The sequence below is a fragment of the Enhydra lutris genome, unplaced genomic scaffold, assembly GCF_002288905.1.
Source record: "Enhydra lutris kenyoni isolate GAN:26980312 unplaced genomic scaffold, ASM228890v2 scaffoldscaffold30, whole genome shotgun sequence".
Taxonomy (NCBI): Eukaryota; Metazoa; Chordata; class Mammalia; order Carnivora; family Mustelidae; genus Enhydra; species Enhydra lutris.
The window spans coordinates 21565939-21584465 of NW_019154114.1; the positions used below are offsets into that span (position 1 = coordinate 21565939).

The 18527-nt window shown below is 64.8% G+C and overlaps 1 protein-coding gene across 1 annotated transcript in view; it reads left to right on the top strand.

The window, feature by feature from the left end:
* Positions 1-349: 349 nt before the first annotated feature.
* Positions 350-18527, top strand: part of LOC111153009 (zinc finger protein, FOG family member 1) — a 36165-nt gene continuing 17987 nt past the window's right edge. The window contains exon 1 of the mRNA XM_022511811.1: positions 350-455. Coding sequence (XP_022367519.1) covers positions 392-455 — 64 coding nt within the window. The 5' untranslated portion in view covers positions 350-391. The remainder of the gene's footprint in view (positions 456-18527) is intronic.

An 18527-nucleotide genomic window follows, 5' to 3' on the forward strand; every position in this document is an offset into this window, starting at 1 on the left:
CCAGCTGCTGGCACAGTAGACCGAGGAGCCGGGGCCCACACGTGTGCCCGCTGGCCTGGGTGTGCCTAGTAGGGCGCGCTGCGCTCTAATTATTGACTACAGCTAGAAAAGCAATTATTGCCACAATTAATGAAGGGATGAGAGGTTTTAAAAGCCCAGGAGAAAACTGAGGTGTCTGCCCCCATTAGACCTAGCCTGGGTGTGGGGGTGACCTTGGGCATGTGTCACCCACTTGGGCCTCAGTTTCCCTCCCAGCCACAGGGCAGCAGGGGTGGTGGGTGAAATCACACTCAGGGACGGCGGGACTTGATGGTGCTTTCTGTCTGCAGATGCTAACCCCCCACCCCGACCATCACCACCGCCCCCCACGCCCCCAGGAGGCCCTCAGGAGATGGAGGGGCAGGAGCCAGACACGAGGCTGGAGGAGGAGTCCGGTGTCTCCTGGGGTGGGCCAGGTAAAGCACACCTGCGGTCGGTCGGGGTCTGGTGGCCCAGCCTTCTGAAAATCTGGGGAGACTGCTGTCCTGGCAGCTTGTGGGGGACACGCCCCACCTCCTGTCTGAGGAGGCCAGTGGGTAAGCCTCTGAGCCAGGGTCGGGGCCCATTCCAAAGTCCAGCCCGCCTGTGGGGCCGGGCACCACGCCATGCCTACAAGTCCTGGGGGCTCCCAGGAGGCGTTCCCCTTGGGCTGGGAAAGAAGAGCAGGTGGGGAGGGCAGGGAGAGACGTTGCAGGGGTGCGTCTGGAGGGCCGTCCCCGCTGGGCTGGGGGTCCAGGTCTATGCAGGTGGCTGTAGCCACGTGGGAGACCGGCGTTGGCCCCACCTGCCCGGTGCTGGAGTCCGGGCGTGGCTTTGAGGGAAGTTTCCTGCCCCGCTTTGGCCCGATCACCAGTTTGCAGCCAAAATTCTGACCAGAGGTGTTCTCTGCGCACTTGTACCTTTACGGATAGCGGAGAACCTGGGCACATCAGGTGTGCCTGTTCTTTGTAATTCTGAGGAAGGCGGGGTGGCGTGGGGGTGTTTCTGGGGCTGCCTCTCCAGGCACAGGCATGGCTTGTCCTCAGGGGCTGGGGACCAAGGGCAAGTGAAGGTGCGGGAAGCATTCATTGAGCGCCTGCTGTGTACCAGATGGCCGGGAGCAGGCGGGCCTCGGACTGTGCACGCAGCTGTGGTGCGGGCGAGGCTCGGGGACTGTGGCAGGGGGCACACAGGCAGGGCCTTGCTGCGGGGTCAGGGAGGGCTTGGCCAGGGCCCAGAGGCCACCCATTACTCTCTTGAGGGCCACAGATGGTCACAACCAGGACAGTGACCCCACGCCACAGGGAAAGTGAGTCCGCTCTTAGCCCCTCCCCCCTGGCTGGGCTGTGGTGTTGCCTCGGAGCTGCGCATCCTGGGTAAGACAGTGCTGGGGTCCCCGCTGCCCCCCCCCCCAGCGTGGCAGGCGTGCTGCCCTTCACAGACTGGCCGTCATGTCCCCCAGCTGTGACCCCGCCATCTTGGGGTCCCGTTGATGGCAGGGGGCGCCCAGGTGTCCTGGCAGATAGGTGGTGGCCACGTGTCCTGTCTCCACCAAGGCGCTGCTGGCCCGAGGGTGGGGGGCGTAGGGCCCTGTGTCCTTGAGGCCCTCGGGGCCTGGTCAGGCACCGCTAAGCCACATGCCTACCTGCTGGGTGCTTGGGTCTGCCCTGGGGCCTTTCCGCACACAGGATGGTGCCACGAGCCCTGGGTGGGGACCCTGTAGTCAGATTGCAGTCCTTGCCTCAGTTTCCCCAGCTGTAGACAAGGTAACAACGAGGCCCCCACAGAAGGCAGGTCAGTGCTGCCACGGGCTGTGACCCCTCACGTTCCACTCTTTATCAGGAAACTTCCTGTTTCAGTGCACGGAGCAGGGACAACCCATGTGCCTGAGGGGCCCTGACTGGCCGCTGGGCAAGCCATAGGCTGAGGCCACAGCCGCCGGGAAGAGCGTCCATGGGGAGGAGAGCACCAGGCAGGCCCCACACCAGCCTCTGAGGTGGGCACAGCATGATGGAGGGACTTATCCAAGGTCACCCAGCAGGGAGGCGGCAAAGTGGGGTGCAGACCCGGCTCCAGGGGTGCAGGTCTGGTTCCGGAGCGGGGGCTGTGGTACATCAACGCCAGCTTCCGTCGCTGCCCCAATGGGCCTCACCCACCCTTCGGTGTTAGAATCCTCACCCCCACTTTATAGATGGGCCACGGAGGCCCCGAGAGGCCGAGGACTGACCCCAGGGCAAGGGTTGGCCCTGGGGTGGCTGTGGTTTAGGGCTGGGTGCGCCCTGTGGGGCCAGGGGGCTCCCTGTCCGCCTCCACAGATAGGAATATCTGTACAGTGGGCAGCGATGGGCCGATAAGCCACCAGTGGCCAACCGCCGTGGGGCCTGCCCCCTATCAGACCCCAGGCAGGCCCACATATCGCCCGCCAGGGAAGCCAGAGAGGCCCGCTGAGCCCTTATCTCTGCAGGGCCGCGCGTGCCAGCGACGGGGCAGCAGGGCCTGTCCAGGCTGGCGTCCCTGAGGGCAGTGCCCAGCTCACTGACCTGCCGTGGCAGAGGAGCGTGCTGCCATGGCCTTTGCCCACAAGCCCTGTCCCCCTGTTCCCCTTCTCTGACCTCTGAGCCCCTCTGCCAGTCCTGGGCAAGCCTCTCTCCCTCCCTGTGTCACAGAGTCTGTCTGGCTTCTGGCTGGCAGCTGCTTCAGTGTCCCCAGATGTGCAAAAAAGTGCTGGACCCACCCCCAGCTCGGGGACCGGCCTCTGGAGGCCTGCCTGGGGGACATCAGCTCCTGTTCTCCTCTGGGATGAAGGAGCTAGCTTGGACCCCAGTGCACCATGCGCTGCCTGGCTTTGGGGGAGTCACGGGGCCCCAAGCCTCCATTGCTCACCTGGCGTGCATGAGGCGGGCCCTGGTCATCACACAGAGCCCCGGGCTCAGCACGCACCCAGCACGGCGCCCAGTGCTTGCCCCCACCTCTGCTGTCTGGGTGCCATCCACTGACCAGGGTTCATGGGGCTCTAGGAGACTCCCTTCGCCCCGGGGTACCCACCACCCAGGGAGGCCCAGGGGAGGGTGACCGCAGCCCAGTAGAGACCGGGCATCAGGGCCTCTGTGCCCCAGCCTAGCATGCACGTGCAATGTGGCTGCCCTTCCAGGGGTCAAGGCCCAGAGCAGATGGCCACGAGAACCCCCAGGGCTCCCCCAGGCACCAGGCAGGAGAGTGGCCTCCCAGAAGGGCCTTGACACCCCACCAGCACAGGGGCATCTTCAACACTGGAGTGCGGGGCCGGGATGCGTGAGGGGCCCACAGTCTCCTAGGCCCATTCCTGCCCCTTCCTGATGCCTGCTGACCCCAGAGCTCCAAAAGCAGTCTGGGGGCAAGGGGGGGCTGCTTGGGGGTGTATCTTCGTATGAAAGAGTTGTGAGCTCTGTGGGCGGCTTAGCTCCTGAGCGTCCCTGGTCCCATGGGAGCCGCTCCTTGTAGCCGCCCTGAGGGGCAGGAGCAGGGCCCCCCGGGCACACTTGGCCAGGACTGGGTCCAGCTTTGCTGAGCGACTGTGGGCTGCTTGCCTGACCTCTCGGGACTTCCGTTTCCTCATCTCTGCATTGGGCCTGGGGAGATCCAAGAGTGGTGGCCTCCCGGGGGGCATGTAGAGAGGCATCCCCACAGCTGGCAGAGGGCCAGCCACAGTGTTCTCTGCCCACCTGGGCAGCCTGCACTCCTCTGGAAAGTGGGGTGTTAGTGGGGTCAGTGGGAAGAAGCCACTGTCGGACCAGAAAGGCACTGTGGCCCCAAGGCAGAGAGAGGCTGCCCTCCGTGGTGTGGGCTTGTTCCCCCGATGCTCTCCCCTTCCCTGGGTACGAGACGCCCCCACTGCGCCTTGAGTCGGTGGGGCCAGGTGGGAATGGAGACCCAACTCTGAGCCAGCACTGTCACCTCTGTCCTCTGAGGTGCAGGACAGCAGCCCACCTCGGGCAGGTGACAGCCAGGACAGAGTCCACCCCAGGGGTTCCATGAATACCCTCTTGGCCCTTGTGGGTTGGTGTGCAGGGACGTGTCCTCCATGCGGTGAGCTCGAACCACGCCAGCGAGTCAGCCATGGGGTGCGTGGGGAAGGGAGGAGATCCTGGCGAACAGGGAGGCCCCCCACATGGGCCTCCCAGGGCGAGAAGTTAACAAGTGGAGAGTCTGAAGGCTCAGGAGTGTGATCGAGGCTTGGCCAGGAGGCCCTGGGGCCTGAGCAGGGTGCACGGGAGAGGTGGAGCCTGGTCCCTGGGCTATAGAGGGGAATACAACCCGTGATGGGGAAGGCCCCCCTGTGGGGCTTGGAGAAAGGGGGATGCTGGGCTGGGGGCTTTGAAGAGAAAGATGGGAGCCAGGAAGGGGGGTGCTCAGTATTTTCATCTTCGAAATGACCTTGTCCACTGGAGGGGCTGGCTGCTTAAAATTCTGATACGCAAGTGTCTGAAAGCTGAAATCTGCAGTCCCCAAAGCACGTCTGGAGGGCAGCTGGCAGGAGCTCTCTGCCTGTGAGGGGTCGGCCCCCTACTCCCTGCCCCCCCCAGCCCTCCTGCCATCATCCCATCCCCTGCCCCCTGTCTCCCCATTTAACATCTAGGAAAAGCAGGTCGGGCGCACAGGCCAGCCCTGTTAGGACCGAGAACCTCTAGGGTCCCATCCTGAGTGTGGGTCCTGGGCCTGTCATCCCCCTCCTGGCCCCCATCGGAGCCCCTGTCCCGTGGCAGTTGGCATGCCCCCAGCCTGCCTGGCTGGGTCGTGAGGGAACTAGAGGAAGGGAACAGCTGTGGGGACCCTGGAGGGGCGGTCCAGGAGCATCCTCTGCAACCAGCCTCGTGGTGTGGGGTCCCCTCCCCTCTGGCTTGCCTGGCACAGGGCAGGAGAGAACCTGCTCTCGATCTGCCAGTCTGGGAGCCAAGGTCCAGACACCCCAGCTGAGGCAGTGGGCGCCCGGCTGCTGAGTGCTAGACTGTCCACAGGTGCCACCGGCCAGGTGGGGAGCAGGGAGGTGAACCTGGGAGGCCCACAGTGGCTCCCCACCAGTTCCGGGGACATCAGGTGGCTGTGAAGAAGGAAGGGGTGGTCAGACTCACACGTGGTGGCCAGGCCTGGCTTTGTGATCAGAGCCCCAGGACTGGGGTCCCTTTTACGCACAACTGCCTTAGAACCCGGAACTCTTTCCTGGTGACCACTGCTTACAAAACAAAATCTGGCCGGCATCAGGGGTTACCTTTTTTGACCCCATCTCAGGCCCTGGAGGCAGAGACGGGAAGGCTGGCCATGTCCTCATGGCGCTGTAGGTCAGCAGAAACCCCCCCAGCCAAGGCCTAAAGGACCGACTAGAGTGGGGTGAGGAAGCCCAGACATGGAACAGGCATGTGCAAAGGCCCTGAGGTTTGAGTACCCAGGTGTGACTGGAGCATTAGGATGGACACAGATGAGTCATGGTCTGGGCTCAGTGTAGGGACCATACACGGCTCTTCTGTCTTGGCTCTAAAATGAGGAACTGGAGGGTTTTAAGTGAGGTGTTTGGCTCACTGCCATGCGGCGGATGGGTCGGAAGACTCCCCCAGAGAACATGGTGCTGTGAGGGGCCGGAGGAGATGGCTGCCTCCTGCTCGAGCTGTGGAGCCTCACCCCCACCCCGGGGGTCCTGGGGAGCCTGCTGGAATCTTGGCCCCCAGGGTGAGAGCAAGGGCGTCGGGCTGCCTATCTGGGCCGTGCTCAGCTGACTAATCTCATTGCCGGAGTTTCGAGGCAAACCTCAAGGTCTGTTATCGGGCAGCGGGCAGTCGGTCTGTGAGGCAGGACAGCCTGTCCTGATGGACAGCCCGGGAGATGGACCGATAGGGCCTGGCCGCGCGTCCCCTCCCACCAGCTCCGTGTGTGTGGGTGGGAAAAATCATTTCAGCTATTTTGCGTTATCGTGGGGCCTGGCACTGCGGCCCGATAGGCCTGTTTGTCTTAGATTAACAGATGGGGGAGGGGCAAGTGAGGGGGTGGCGGATGGCAAGGGTCAGCCTGGGGTCAGCAGCTCCAGGGACCAGCCCCAGTGGCTGGGTCAGGAGCCACGTCTTCTGGGCGTCCCCGGGAAGGGAGTCCACGCTGCGTGGGCCCCAGGGAACGCGTGCCCCCAGAACCACGCCGCCGGCCCTCAGCCCCTCCTGAGCCTCCCCATTTCACAGCCGAGCAGACGGAGGCCCCAGGAGATGGGGGCGGCCTGGGGCCAGGGTGCTGTGTGTCCCCTGCGGTCGGCCCACCTTTCTTCTGCACAGGTGCTTACTGAGCACCTGCTGGGGGCCCCAGGGGGTAGTCCCTCCGTCCCTCGAGGTGTGTTGTGGGGCCGCAGGCCGTGGAGCCCAGCGAGCATGGTGCCCGTGGCCCAGAAGTAGGAAGAGAAGGAGCTCGCTGACTCGCTGCACAAACGCATGGCTGTTCGGTGTTGCCTGGGACGTCAGCATCCCAGCGCCCGGGGAGCCCATGTCCAAGTCCGGGAGACAGAGACCACATAATACGGGAGCAACGCAGTCATGTGTCCGAGGAACAAAGGGGGGTGACGCCTCACCGAGCCCGCACGGTGCCCAGCCCACGAGAGGGAGGGGAACCGCTGCCCCGGGCAGAGGGAACAGGGGAGGGGAGAGCCCCCAGCAGCCAGGGTGCATGCAGGGGTGAGGTGGGAGGAGGCAGGCTCAGAGCAAGGGGGCTGCCTCGCATACGTGGTTGTCTTGGAAACAGAGTTCAGCCTCAGCCGCTTCTGCCAGCCCAGGCCCCTGGGCGCACGCTGACCGCTGGACCCTCGGCCTGCATCCACCACCACAGCTCAGGCCTGCCCACCTCTGTGAGCAGGGCCTACAGGGGGGCCCCTGGGCCAGGGCTGAGGTGGGGGCTGTGCGTGAGCCTGTGGCCTGGCCCCCGTGGCTGGCCTGGCCCCCGTGGAAGCCCCCTCTTGCACTACCCGGTGGGCGCCGGGGGCCAGGCCACGCACCGCACCCCAGAAAGGCCATGTGCAGAGGTGCATCTGCGGTAACACCGGTCTGTCCCTCTCTGGCGGGGACTCTTGAGGCACAGAGCTGGCTGTGGCTTCCCCCATGGCTGGGCTGCTGACCCCTTGACCCCGGGCAGCCCCTCACGGCCATTAGTGGCTCTTTACCACACCCAGATGGACCCTTGGCTGGTTCTGTCTTCCATCTGCACCCTCAGCAGACATGTGGGCCGCAGGTCCCCCGGGGCCGGGCACCTGTGAGGGGAGCAGGTGTTCGCAAGACCAGAGACCGCCGTCCTGCCACCGCAGCTTGTCCCGTTGGCTCACTGGTTGCGGCCTCTGTCCGCTGTGCACCTGCTGTGTACCAGCCCCTGTAGTAGACGCTCCGGGGACACGGCCTGGACAGACAGCCCAGCCACTGCCCTCCTGGGGCTACAGCCTGGGGCAGAGACAGCAGTGAGGGGCTCTGAGCCAGGGATACAGAGGAGCGGGCCGGGGGGGCAGGGATGCACACAGACTGTGCACGGCTCGGGGAGCAGGCTGCAGACGCACTGGGTAACCCACCCCATAGAGCTCAGCCCAGCAAAAGCCCTGTGGTGGGACTACAGGGGGGATGGAGGGCTGGGGGCAGGGCTCACTCCTCGGGGTACGCGGGAGACCCGAGAGGAAGCCGGTGGAAGTTCAGCGGCAGATGCTGTGCTCCCTGTTTTACAGATGTGGAAACTGAGGCACCCCTAGGGCCTCACTGGGCACTTGAGTGGGGACTGAGCCCACCCACGGCCCTGCCTCCTGGGAAGTGGCCCCCTCCCACCCCCATCGCACACAGTCCCCAGGGGCTACTCCAGCCCCTCCCCAGGTGTAGACACTGCTTGGCGGAGGGCAGGTGGACAGAACGGTGGCCCGAGTCTTCGGCCGCCCGACGGCGGGTGGGGGCCCAGGCCTGGCCGCCTGCCCTGTGCTGCCCGCTGACCTCACCGGCCTTCCGGGAGCGGCTATCTGTGGCCGGGGTGGCCTATCTCGGCCGCCGAGGGTAATCGAGCCCGGCTTCCTCCTCCGCCCTCCCGTCCGGCTTCCTGCCGAGGCCAGACCGCCCCCTGGCCCCAGGCTGTGTCTGAGCGCTGCCTCACCCAGACCAGCCCCTCCCAAACGTCAGTGGCTGTAGGTCTGGGTCTCCCTGTCCACACCTGGGGGACCCCTTCCAGAACTCTCACTCCCTGTCCTCCTAGGCCCAAACCCAGACTCTCCCCGGCCTGGCCATGTGGCCTGGGGTATGTCGGCTCAGCACGCTCAAGCCTGTGGCCTCCACGGGGAGTTGGCCACAGACACGCACCTAGGAGACACCCGGGATGACGGGGCTGTTCCCGCCACAGCAGCCACCCTGGCTATTGCTCTCGCACAAACCAGCAGGGCTCCCTTCCCGGGACCGGCACTGGCCCCGTGTCTTGGAGGCCAGAAGGATTCCCCTCGCCGGTGTCATTGCCTCCCTGTCCCTGTCCCTGTCCTGTTCTCCCTGGCTGGCGGGGCCCCACAGGTGGCCTCCAGCTGTCCCCTCTCACCGGGTGCCTCGGGCCCACTGTGCCCTTCTGTGGGCTCGGCTGCTCCTCTGGGATGGGGACAGGGCGTCTGAGCTGTCTGGAGGCAGGAGGAGGGTCAGGGACGGGCCTGGGCAGGGTGGGCAGCCAGAGGGCTGCAGGGCACAGCGGCCCCCCCGGGGCCCAGTGTGGGCCCTCCCCGTGGTCGTGGCCATGGCCGTGTGGCCTCTGCTGGGATGTGCCAGGGTCTCGCAGGATTTGCCCCAGCCCCAGGGAGTGGGCTCCTCAGTCACACCCACCTGACAGACGGAGAAACTGAGGCTTGGCGCGGTGCAGCGGCCGTGTCAGACCCGGGATGGGAACCGGGAGCACCCACAGCCCTCCTGCCCACCCCTCGGGCCGACGCTGGGTCTGCCGAGACCCCCGCCCCTGCTGCCAGCGTGGGTCGCTCTTTATTTATTTATTTATTACTTCTCTATCTCTGTGCGTAACTTTTGATTTCCTCACCGTGTTTTTCCATTACGGGCGGCGGTGGATGTGGCCGATAAGATCGGCCCCTGGAGATGGGACAAAGGGGCCGCCATTGGCTCGAGGGCTGGTCATATCCTGCCCGAAAGGGCCGAGCTGGGCCTGAGATGCGGCGTGATGCTATCGCAGGGGCTTTTGTGTGTCGTCGCAGGGCCCCCCCCCACCCTGGCCCAGGACCCGCCTTTGCCCCCACAACAGAAGACTGCCGCCTCCGCGCCGCGCCTGCTCGGCCCCGCTCCCCCGGGTCCGGGCCGAGGCCTCGGCAGGTGCTCGGGGGGCCGTGGTCTACGCGGGGTCCGCAGGGCCTTGGCTTCCCAAACCTGGGTCCACCCCCGCCCAGCCAGCCCTCACAGCTGCCCCTGTGCGCCGCCTGGACTCAGCCGTTCGGCTCCTGGGAATTCATCCCTGCAGAGTCCCCTCCGCGTGGACGGGCATCGGCCCGTCCTGTGCTCCTGACAGGACACCACTTACTTCCTTACTCCGTTATATATTTTGCTGACCTCTAAAATCTCTAGAAGAGAGAAAAACGATTCTAGGAGAAGCGAGGTCTGTAGGGATTCCTAATCGCTTGGCCCGCCTCTGTCTCTCCCTGCACACACTCGCCTGGGTCTTACACAGCAATAGCAGATCTGGGGCTAAACCCCGGAGGCCCCGCACCTGCCTACCGCCCGCCCCACTCCCTGGGCCTCCAAGGGAGCTGCAGAATTCCCAGTCACCCAGCCCAGGGCCCAGGGCAGGATCAGCCCCTCCCCCGATGGCCTGGGACCCTGCTGGGTCTCAGAGGCCCCGTGCCACTGCCCTGACAGACGAGCGAGGGGTGAGGGTTGGAGGGGGGAGCGAGCCGCATGCTCCGACGGCTGAGACGCCCCGCGCTGGGCTCCACCCAGACGGCACAGGACACCTGATTTGGGGCCCGGGGGAAGCCTGAGGGTTCCTGAGCAGAGGAGAGGCGGGAAGGAGCTGGACCTGCTGCGGGCAGAGGGCAAGGGCTTCCTGTCCACGCCCATCACGCTCCTTCCCTGCCCGGGCCCAGCCCTGTTCTTGATCGCTCCCCGCCCCGCTGAGGGGCATGGAGGCGGAGCGCTGGATGTGGTTGGACCCCTGGGCTTGAACTCTGTCACCCCCTCACTGTGTGGCCAGGTCCTCCCTGACCTTGGTCTGGTCTGGGAAGGGGGAGAAGAACCACCCCGACGGCGATGGCAGGGAAGGGGGAGGGGCGGGGTTGAGGACCGGGCTGCTCAGTGCCATGAAAGCGGGTGTCTGCAGGTTCACCACCGCGTGTAGGCCCAGGCCTCTCCGGGGGCCCTAGCCTCCCCCCCCCGCCCCCGTGTGGGAGTGCCGCCTCTGTGGGTGGGGCAGAGGAGAGACACCGGGCTCAGAAAGGATCAGCAGCTGCCTGGGGACCATTGGCATTTCTGGAAGGATCTTTGTAAGCCCTAAGGGGCTCACTGGGCCCTAGGCGCTGGCAGTGTCCTGTTCTCCATGACGTCAGGTGACCTCGGTGCCCGTGGCTGCCCCCCACCCCAGGAGAAGGCGGGTACCTACCAGGCTGGGGTCACTACCCAGGGCCACCCCTCCACCCTCGAGACCACCCTGTTCTGCCCAGACACTCACTTGGCACCTGCCCTTCCATTTACGGAGCGAAGACTGGGCCTGGACCCCCTGGCCACACCCCAACCCAGACAGGGAGCAGCAGGGTGGGCTGGCCAGGCCAGAGGCCAGGAGGTGGTGAGTTGGAGGCCGGATGGGAAGGAAGGGCCCTCAGTGGCGTCGGCCCCTGGAAAAACGGGGCAGGGGCCAGAAGGCCGATAGGAGCCAGAGAGACTGTTTGCACAGGAGACATTTTCTTTACCTTATCACACATCCTGCTTCCAGCCCGCCGCCGGGACAAGGCAGGGCCGGGAAGGGCCAGGGACCCCCACCCCAGTTCCCAAGCCTCAGGGTCTCCCAGGAGCTGATGGGACTCCCTCTCCCCACTTCACAGCTGGGAAGACTGAGGCCCCTAGACCCACGGCAGTTGGCTTTTTAAGAAGGCTGGGGGCACCACGGGCTCTCACACTCAGAGGTGCCAGGAAGGCAGTGTTCTTGGGCTCCGTGGGGCTGTGGGGAGCCAGGCGGCATCATGGGCCTGGCACGTAGACCCCCAAAGGGTCTCGGGCCCCACCTCTCACCCTGTGTCTCCTCCTGCCAGGTGAGCTGTTCTTGCCTTTTTCCGGAGGGTCTAGTGTCTGAGAGCACAACCCCACCCCCAAGAAGCTCTGGGTTGGGGATTCAGATGGGGTGATCAGAGTTCCAGGCAGCCCCCACCATAACCTGCTCCCCAGACCTGACTTTTAGCTGCCCACAGGGTCCCTTCCAGCGACCTGTGGCCTGGTCCCGAAGGCTCTGCTCCATCCCAGCCCCACAGACCCCCCCTTCCCTCAGGGCTGCTGCCCCCCAAGCGGTGAAGGGCCCCCATGAGCCCCACCCCCACTGCTGGCGATTCCCAGGAGGCCCCAGCTCCGCCATTAGCTGGGGCCAGGGTTCAGCCCGATAAAGATGGGCTGTTGTTCTGTGTCAAAAAAATCAATAATTTCCAGTGATGTTCCAGCGATAGGAAGAGAAGTTCCCAGGCACCAGCTGGTGGGTGGGGCGGGGCGGGGGTTGGGGGGAGCACAGAGCCAGGGCTGCAGCTCCTGTTCTAACCCCTGCCGGCCTGTGGTGCAGACCCACAGTGGTCCAAGGGCAGCTCCTGGTGACCCAGGCCCAGCCCTGCCCCTCCAGGCCTGCCCCCCACACCCGGTGCTACTCCTTGTAGAAGGGTGCCCCCCCACCACAGGCAGGGATGTGGGGAGGGAGGTCCCGGGGTCCCACGCGTGTGCCCGGGCCCATGGCTTGTCGGCTGCTCTGGGTGTCCAGCTTTGGCTCTGTAGCCCTCCTCCAGACACAGGTGCCCCCGGGTCCCAGGCACCGCCAGGGCTGGCAGGACACGGCCGTCAGTGACCCCAGCCTGAGGGATGGGCAGCCCATCGGAGAGGCTGAGTTCATGGACCGTGAGCGTCCAGCCCCCAGCACTGGGGACAGGGGTGCTCAGGGTACAAGGAAGCAGAAGGCAGGGAGAGGCCAACAGCCAGCGGCATCGCCCTCGCCCTCACTGCCTGCGTGAGGGAACGGGCACACGGAGGTCCCAACCGGGGTGCCCAGAGCCATCCCCTGGGGTGGGCACTGTGCCTGGCACCCACCAGCCTACAGCAGAGCCAGCCTCCTTGCGGCCCTACCAGCCTGGTTTCCAGAAACCCTGCTGCTGGTTTCCAGGAATGTGGCACACCTGTCCGTTCCACCCAGGCTCAGGCCAGCCCGGTGTGACAGAACCATGGGCAGCAGCACCTGGTGGCAGAAGGGAGGTTAGAGCACGTGGCACCACGCCCCGGGGGGGGGGGGGCACATGCGGCCGAGGCCCATGTCCAGTGGACAGTGCACCCTGGGCAGGCTGCTGGGGGCTCCTGGCGGGTAGGCCGCATCCCCATGGAGTCGCTCCCTGGGTCGCAGGGTCTGAGCTCTGAGACCCACCCACTCTAGCCTAAGCCCAGCTACTTAGGAAGGAAGGTTCTGGGCTTGAAGTCCTTTGAGCACCTCTTGTCCCAGAGAGCCCTTCCCACTCTGGGGCCTCACGCTGCAGGACGGTGAGCCTGCCTCTGCCATGGCACGGGGTTGGAAGTCCCAGATTGTGGGTGAATACAGTTTCTCAAAGGTGACGGCCGGTGGTCCTCGTTTTTATGTGTCCTCAGGTCACGGGGTCTGGGCCTCCCAGCGGAGCTCTGGGGGGTTGCCCGGGCCAGAGGCAGGGTGGAAACCCTCACCCCAGGTTCCTGAGAGGCAGGTGCTCAAGCCCTGAGACCTCAAGGGACTTGGCCCTTGAGCCAGTGACCGCATGTGTGTCCGTGTCCCCCTGCCCCTGGGGTGGCACCTGTCCCGTGACTCCCTCTCTCGTGGCCACAGCAGGTACCGTGGGCTCGCTGCCTGCGCACAACCTGGGCGTCGGGATCCTATCCTGCCCCTCCCACTCGATGGGCCAGATTCGTGGGGGTGAGGACGTGCTGCCTGAGTAGGCGTCACAACCACCTGGGCTCTGGGACCTCAGACAGTCCCTCAACTTTTCCAAGCCTCGCTTCTCTCAACTGGCAGAGAGCACAGGAGATGGACCCCACCGTTTTTGCCAAAAAGCTCTTTCAGCCACATCCCTGCAACCCTTCATCCCCACTATTCACAGAGGGGAGCCTGGGGCCTGAGATGGGGCGGGCTCTGCCCAAAGAGGCTGTGGCTCCTGGTGATAGGGAGGGCTGGGATCAGGCTCTGCCCATTTTCTCCTGATGTGGCCTTCAGGTGTGGCTTGGTCCAGGGGACGTGCTGGCTGGCTGGGGGCCCAGGCTGTGTGGCCATCCTTGTACTCCCGCTGCCCTGCAAGGTAGGAGATAGCAGGACCTCCCCCGGGCCTGTCGGCTCCCCGGTGGGAGGCTTGGCCACTGCCCCAGGCCTGGGGAGGCCAGCCCATGGGAGAGGCAGCAGCAGGTCAGGCCTCCCATGGAGCCACTGACAGCCCCTCCCTGCCCCCTGCACTTGGACCTTGCCGACCCACCAGCACACGGCCCCATGCCTTCCTCATGCCCAGTGTAAGGGAATCCCACTCAGCCTGTCCCCAGGCTCCCTGCTCTGGCCTTGCTGCCCCGTCTGCACAGGAAGCAAAAACGGGCACCGACAGGATGGGCCCAGCAGGTAAAGATATTCCCAAAAGCCGATGGGAACTTGCCATCCCCTCCAGCCAGACCCTGGGAGGGTGGTGCCCGCGCAGAATCAGCACTCCCGTCCCCACCGGCAGGCTCCCTGGCCACAGGCCTGCCGTTCCCAAGCTTCAGGGGCGCCCACCCACCTGGCTGGGTTCTCCGCGTACCTCAGGGTGACTGTCCAGGAGGTGGCCCCCCTTGGCTGTATCCATGTGACCGGCCTCTGCCCGCCATATGTGGGTCCAAATCTCCCCTCCGGCCAAGGCCAGTGGGCCCCAGGTGCACAGCTGGAGGCAGCGGCCACTGTGGCCTAGCGCCGAGGACTCGGGGGGAGGAATGGGGTCCCGTGGTTCTGTATGTACCTGAGCCCACAGGAAGCCCCCTTACCTCCAAGAGTGGGCTCTGGTGTGGTCTGTTCTAAGAGCGGGACGCCCCGGGCCCAGAGTGTTTGAGAGTCCGGCCAGCGTCCCGTGGGGACCGCCGTGGCCTGGCAGGACGCTCACCATGCACCCGCCACGTGTCCCTGTCCTTCCTGCCCCCCCTCCGTTGCGTCCCCTCACCTTGTGCTGATCTGAGAGGCGGGGGCTGTTCTCCCCTATGTCACATCAGCAGAAAACGAGGGCAGGGAGGGAAGTGGCCCATGCAGCTGGGAGATGTGTGTCCTGGGACACAGGCCAGGGTTCAAGAGCTCCCAGGGTGGCACAGACCCTGCGTCCTCCCCAACGACTGGGCTCACAGGGATCTGTCGTCCACCCCCTCCTCTAGGCAGCGCAGTTCCAGAAGGACCGGCAGACCTTAGACAGCAGTGGCCTCTCTCTGTCCTTCTAGGACCTCGCCTGCCACCAAGCTCATGGCTTCCCCAGTCAGGAGGACTATGTTGGGGGCAGGGAAAGGGCTGGACTTGACAGCCAGTGACCTTGGTCAAGTCATGCCACCCTCAGGAACACGGGGCTTATACTGCTGGCCGGGGCCAGTGGGGTCTGCACCTGCAGGGGGAGTGGCCGAGCGCATTTGGGAAGGGTCTGCCTGGCCCCTCACTGTGGGACAGCCGGTGCCCCCCATGCCGCCCCCTCACCCCTGCTGGTCATGCTGTGTCCTCTGACCTCGAGAGAGTGGTTCACCCTCTCTGGGCCTCACTTCCGTGCTCATGCAGGACATTTGGAAATACACACAGCCTCCTAGCCTTACCCACTCTGGGTGAGTGCCTGGGTGAGTGCCACGGAGACTTCTAGAACCCCGCAGGGTGGGGCTGGCTCGGCCTAGGGCTTTCTTCCTCTCCCTCTCCCTCTTTTCCTCTCCCCCGCCTTTTTTTTGTGTGTGTGACTTTTTATCAAAGGCAAACAGCATGATCCTTGAGATAGGGCCGCTCCCGACAAGGCGGGGGCCAGCTGGCCCATGGGAGCCACAGGGTGGGGCCAGGCGATGGGCCGGTTAGATGAGTGAGGGCTGGCGGTGACCCTGGGACCCCAGAGTGCCCGCACAGGCCGCGGGCTGCGGGGCCTGTGGACCTGCTGTCTGCTCTGGAGACTACCCACCGTTATCGCAAGCACCGCCTGGCCCTGGAAGGAGCGGCGCACCTGCCAGCTGCAGAGCCCACCCCAAGCTCAGACGCTCCTGCAGAACTCAGGGCGTCCCCCAGTCAGAGCCACAAGACAGCCGTGGGGGTGAGGGTGGGGGACCAAGGCCCGGCAGGCTCAGGATCGGAGCCCCAGACCTGACCATTGTGGCGATGACTGCATCCCTGCCGTGGGACCCCAAGCTCTCCAGGCTGCCTCTGCAGACTGGCGGGCTCACTGTGCGCACCGTGGCCCTGAGGGCTCTGCCGGGCGTGAGGCAGAGCTGGCCAGGGGCCGTGGCTCAAGGGCCACCCTGGGCTGGGCCCCACGACCCGGGACGGCCCAGGGACGGAGAGCCGTGCTGGCCTCCCAGACGAACACGCTCGCCTTTACCCTCACCGCTACCGGCCCAGCAGGTAAACTGAGGCCAGCAGGTGCTGGGCAGAGGCGGGACCCAGCCCCGGCCTGCTGATTCCAGACCCCAGGTCTCTTACCCGGCTACCCCCTCCATCGGGGCCCCAGAAGTGGCAGCACTCGTCCCTACCTCCTCTGGGGTGTTGCCAGAGGGCTCTGGCTGACTACTTTTTTAAGATTTTGTATTGATTTGACAGAGAAAGATCACAAGCAGGCAGAGCAGCAGACAGAGAGGAGCAGGCTCCCCGCTGAGCAGAGAGCCCGATGCGGGGCTCAATCCCAGGACCCCGAGATCATGACCTGAGCCGAAGGCAGCGGCTTAACCCACTGAGCCCCCCAGGCGCCCCACCTAAGCTGACTTTTAAATTTCAGTCCTATAAATATGAGGCCTGAATCCTGGCCTCGGCTCATCACAGATGCTTAGGGGCAAAACTGAATCCTGCGCAACGTGTTTGTTCTGGAAGTAACGTGTGTGAGGTTGTTTGCCAGGATAAATTAGTCTTGGTCCTGATGTGGCATCTGTAGTGATAGCCCTACCTCCATGGGGGCCTGGACAGAAGAGGAGGAGACCAGGACAGAGGGGAGACTGAGGACAGAGCAGGAGTCGTCAGCCTGCCCCATGCACCCACCTCCCCTCCAGGGGCGTCCCCGTCTTTCTGCCACCTTCTGCATCAGCCCCAAAAAGGGTGTCAGGGACCTGGCCGTGAGCGTGGCTGGGGCTGGGGCTCACGTCTCACCTCTCCGTCGCGGGTCTTAGGCCGGTAGCTTAACCCCTCCGAGCCTGGGTTTCCCCCGCTGTACACTGGGGGAAGAGCTTCAGTGTGGCTGTGCAAGGCGAGAGGCTAAGGCTTGATACATGGGGGCTGGGAATCATGTCGGGATAATGTGTTCTCGGGGCACATGGCATCACCCCTGTGACCCCCTGTGGGGACGGAGGCCAGGACCAGCCCCGAGTTGGGAAAAGAGAGCAGACAGGAACCACAGGAGGGTGTCAGGGAGAAGGACACCTCCATCTGGAAGCCCACCCCAGCTGGCCCAGCCTCCGGGCTGCCACTCCCCAGGTCTCCTAGGAGATGTAGAGGACAGAGGCCGTGTCTCCCTCGTGCCTGTGCCAGGTGCCCGTGCGGGGCTTTGGGACTGAGTGAGCACTGAGTCCCGAGTACAGAGAGCCTGCAGTGTGGCTAGGGTGCTCATGGCCCCAGGCTTCTGTGTGGTTGGGAGCCGGCCCTCCGGCCACCACAGGTCCGCTGGCTATTAGAGGCTGTTTGAAACGGTCTTCCTGCCTGTCAGTACCCCCACCCCCCACCATCAGCTCTGCGTCTCCCACCCTTTTGCCCCTCGCCCTCACTCATCTACACTTTTAGTCATTCTTGGCCTTCAGCTGAACCCTCTCGAGGTTCCCAGCCCGCGGGGAGTGGGTGGCCCCGGTGGCCCCACCCACCTCCACTTTCCTGATGCAGTTTTGCTTCTGGGTATGAGAGGGTCTCTGGTAGGTGCTAACTGGGCTCAAATACTGCCTGACCATCTTTCCACTACGCAAGAGGTTGGACAGGAACTGTTTGCTAGAAATAGGTTATCTGAGTAGGTGGATGTTGAACATTGCCAGGGCCACCATGTACAGTTGCCTGGGTTGTACACTGTGACAAGGGCTCTGGGTGAGCTGGGGCTGAGATCCAGCCATGTTCCCTTCACCCAGCCAAGTACCTACCATCGCCCTTCATGCACCCAAGGGGCCACCCTTCCTAATGCACAGCCCCTCAGAACCCGCCTCCCTGAAGCAGGAAGGTGGGTTTTTGTGGTGAGCATGGCCCTATCCCCAGCCCAAGTTCCTCGGCTCCCTGGCCTCCTCCCCTCTCCCTCGAGCAGCCCCCCGCCAGGCCTGAGTGCCGGGCTCTGCCCGGAGGCCTGCAGAATGGCAGCCTTTATCGGGAACCAGCCCTCCCTCTGGCAGGGCACGATACCCAGAAGATGGAGTGGCCGCCATGGGAAGCACCAGCCACGCTGTTATCTGGGAGGCTCGGCTGGCCAGCCCTGGGGTTCCGATTAGGGAGCAGGGCTGTTGGCTGTGGGCGCCCACAGGGGTGGGGGGAGGCTCACTGGCTTGGCTCCTTCCCTCCATCAGCATGAGGCCAGGGCCTCAAGACAGAAAACCTGGGAAGCCCGGGGCTGCCCCCCCACTCCTCCTCCGCCCTCAGGGACCCCCGGGCCAGCCCCCCACACGCTGGATTCTCAGTGGCTCCTCCCACAGGAAGGCGGGCCCCCTGCCTCAGGTGGAAGGTGTCGTCTCCTGATGGGGGCTCCGTGCCCAACGAGGCCGGGAATGGGCTCCTTCCAGGACATCTGGACACTGATGGAGAATGAGGTGGGAATGGAGGGGCTCCCGGTCACTGTCCCTCTCTCATGGGGACCCGGCAGGTAAAATGCCGTCCAGAGAGGCGTACGGCCAGCCCTGCTCAAGGGTCCAAGGACAAGCCACCCCCTGGTTGCTTCGAGGTTTCTGGGAGCCTGCAGAGGAGCTGGCCACAGCATGAGGGCACTGGACGGTTCCCCCGTGACCCCCCGCCAGCATCTGGGGAGCGGGGCTGCGGCACACAGGCTCAGCCCATCGTGGGCTCCCCACCAGCCTCGGACAGCTGGACAGACGGGTGGACGGACAAATGAGTCCCCAGCAAGCTTGCCTCTAGGCAGCCTTCTCCTCCTCATCCCCTCCCTCACATATGCT